Consider the following 1319-nt stretch of genomic DNA (forward strand, 5'->3'; position numbering starts at 1 on the left):
CCGTGCCCCCACCCCCGCCGAGGCCCCGCTGGCACTCTCTCTGCAGAGGAGATGGCCACGTACCTGCGCTACGTGCGGCGCCTGGACTTCTTCGAGAAGCCGGACTATGACTACCTGCGGAAGCTCTTCACCGACCTCTTCGACCGCAGCGGCTTCGTGTTCGACTATGAGTACGACTGGGCCGGGAAGCCCCTGGTAGGTGGGGGGCCCCGGTGTGTGGGGAGGTGGACCAGGAAACCGCCCTGCAGGAGATGGGAACCGGCACTGCAGCCCATCCTGAGTCGTGCTCATTCCCCCACAGCCGACCCCCATCGGCACCGTCCACACCGACCTGCCCTCCCAGCCTCAGCTCCGGGACAAAGGCCAGCCGCACAGCAAAAACCAGGTGAGGCCCGGGCGGGACCGACGCCCCAGGGAGGGGCCCTCCTGCCTCCTTCCTGGGGGGCGGGCTGGGAAGGTGGGGGCTAGGTGGGCCTGGCGCCAGGGTGCTGATGCTGTCTGTCCCCACAGGAAAGAATCTCTATACAAATGAATACGTGGCTATCAAATTGGTGAGTCGGCCCCTCCACCCCACCCCCGCTGACATACCCCCAGGGATTTCAGGGCAGCGACCAGTGTCCCCGGTGACTCGCGCTTGTGCCCCCAGGAGCCGATCAAGTCCCGGGCCCCGCAGCTGCACCTGGAGTACCGGTTCTACAAGCAGCTCAGCGCCACAGGTACCGGGCAGCCCGCGGGTGGGGCAGGGGCTGCGCAGGGGCAGGGAGGGGGCCGCTGCCGCACGCCCCTGCGTCTGTCTTCTGCCCCAGAGGGCGTCCCTCAGGTCTACTACTTCGGCCCGTGCGGGAAGTACAACGCCATGGTGCTGGAGCTGCTGGGGCCCAGCCTGGAGGACCTGTTCGACCTGTGCGACCGGACCTTCACGCTCAAGACGGTGCTGATGATCGCCATCCAGCTGGTGCGCGGCGGGCGGGCGGGCGGGGCTCGGTAGGAAGAGGGTGGCTCTGGAGGGAGCGCGTGGGCTGGGGAGGGACCTGGCCGACACCGCTTTGCCCCTGCAGATCACACGCATGGAGTACGTGCACACCAAGAGCCTCATCTACCGGGACGTGAAGCCCGAGAACTTCCTGGTGGGCCGCCCGGGGACCAAGCGGCAGCACGCCATCCACATCATCGACTTCGGGCTGGCCAAGGAGTACATCGACCCTGAGACCAAGAAGCACATCCCGTACCGCGAGCACAAGAGCCTGACGGGCACGGCGCGATACATGAGCATCAACACGCACCTGGGCAAGGGTGAGCTGCGCGCACGCGGCGGGGGG

General features: G+C 67.2%; 1 protein-coding gene across 1 annotated transcript in view; it reads left to right on the forward strand.

Moving 5' to 3' along the window:
* Positions 1 to 1319, forward strand: part of CSNK1G2 (casein kinase 1, gamma 2) — a 28850-nt gene that overhangs the window by 25388 nt on the left and 2143 nt on the right. Inside the window, exons 3-6 of the mRNA XM_011997474.1 lie at positions 511 to 551; positions 647 to 716; positions 807 to 955; positions 1059 to 1316. Of these exons, the coding sequence (XP_011852864.1) occupies positions 511 to 551; positions 647 to 716; positions 807 to 955; positions 1059 to 1316 (518 nt within the window). The remainder of the gene's footprint in view (positions 1 to 510; positions 552 to 646; positions 717 to 806; positions 956 to 1058; positions 1317 to 1319) is intronic.

This window comes from Mandrillus leucophaeus, unplaced genomic scaffold (genome assembly GCF_000951045.1).
Source record: "Mandrillus leucophaeus isolate KB7577 unplaced genomic scaffold, Mleu.le_1.0 Scaffold54, whole genome shotgun sequence".
Taxonomy (NCBI): Eukaryota; Metazoa; Chordata; class Mammalia; order Primates; family Cercopithecidae; genus Mandrillus; species Mandrillus leucophaeus.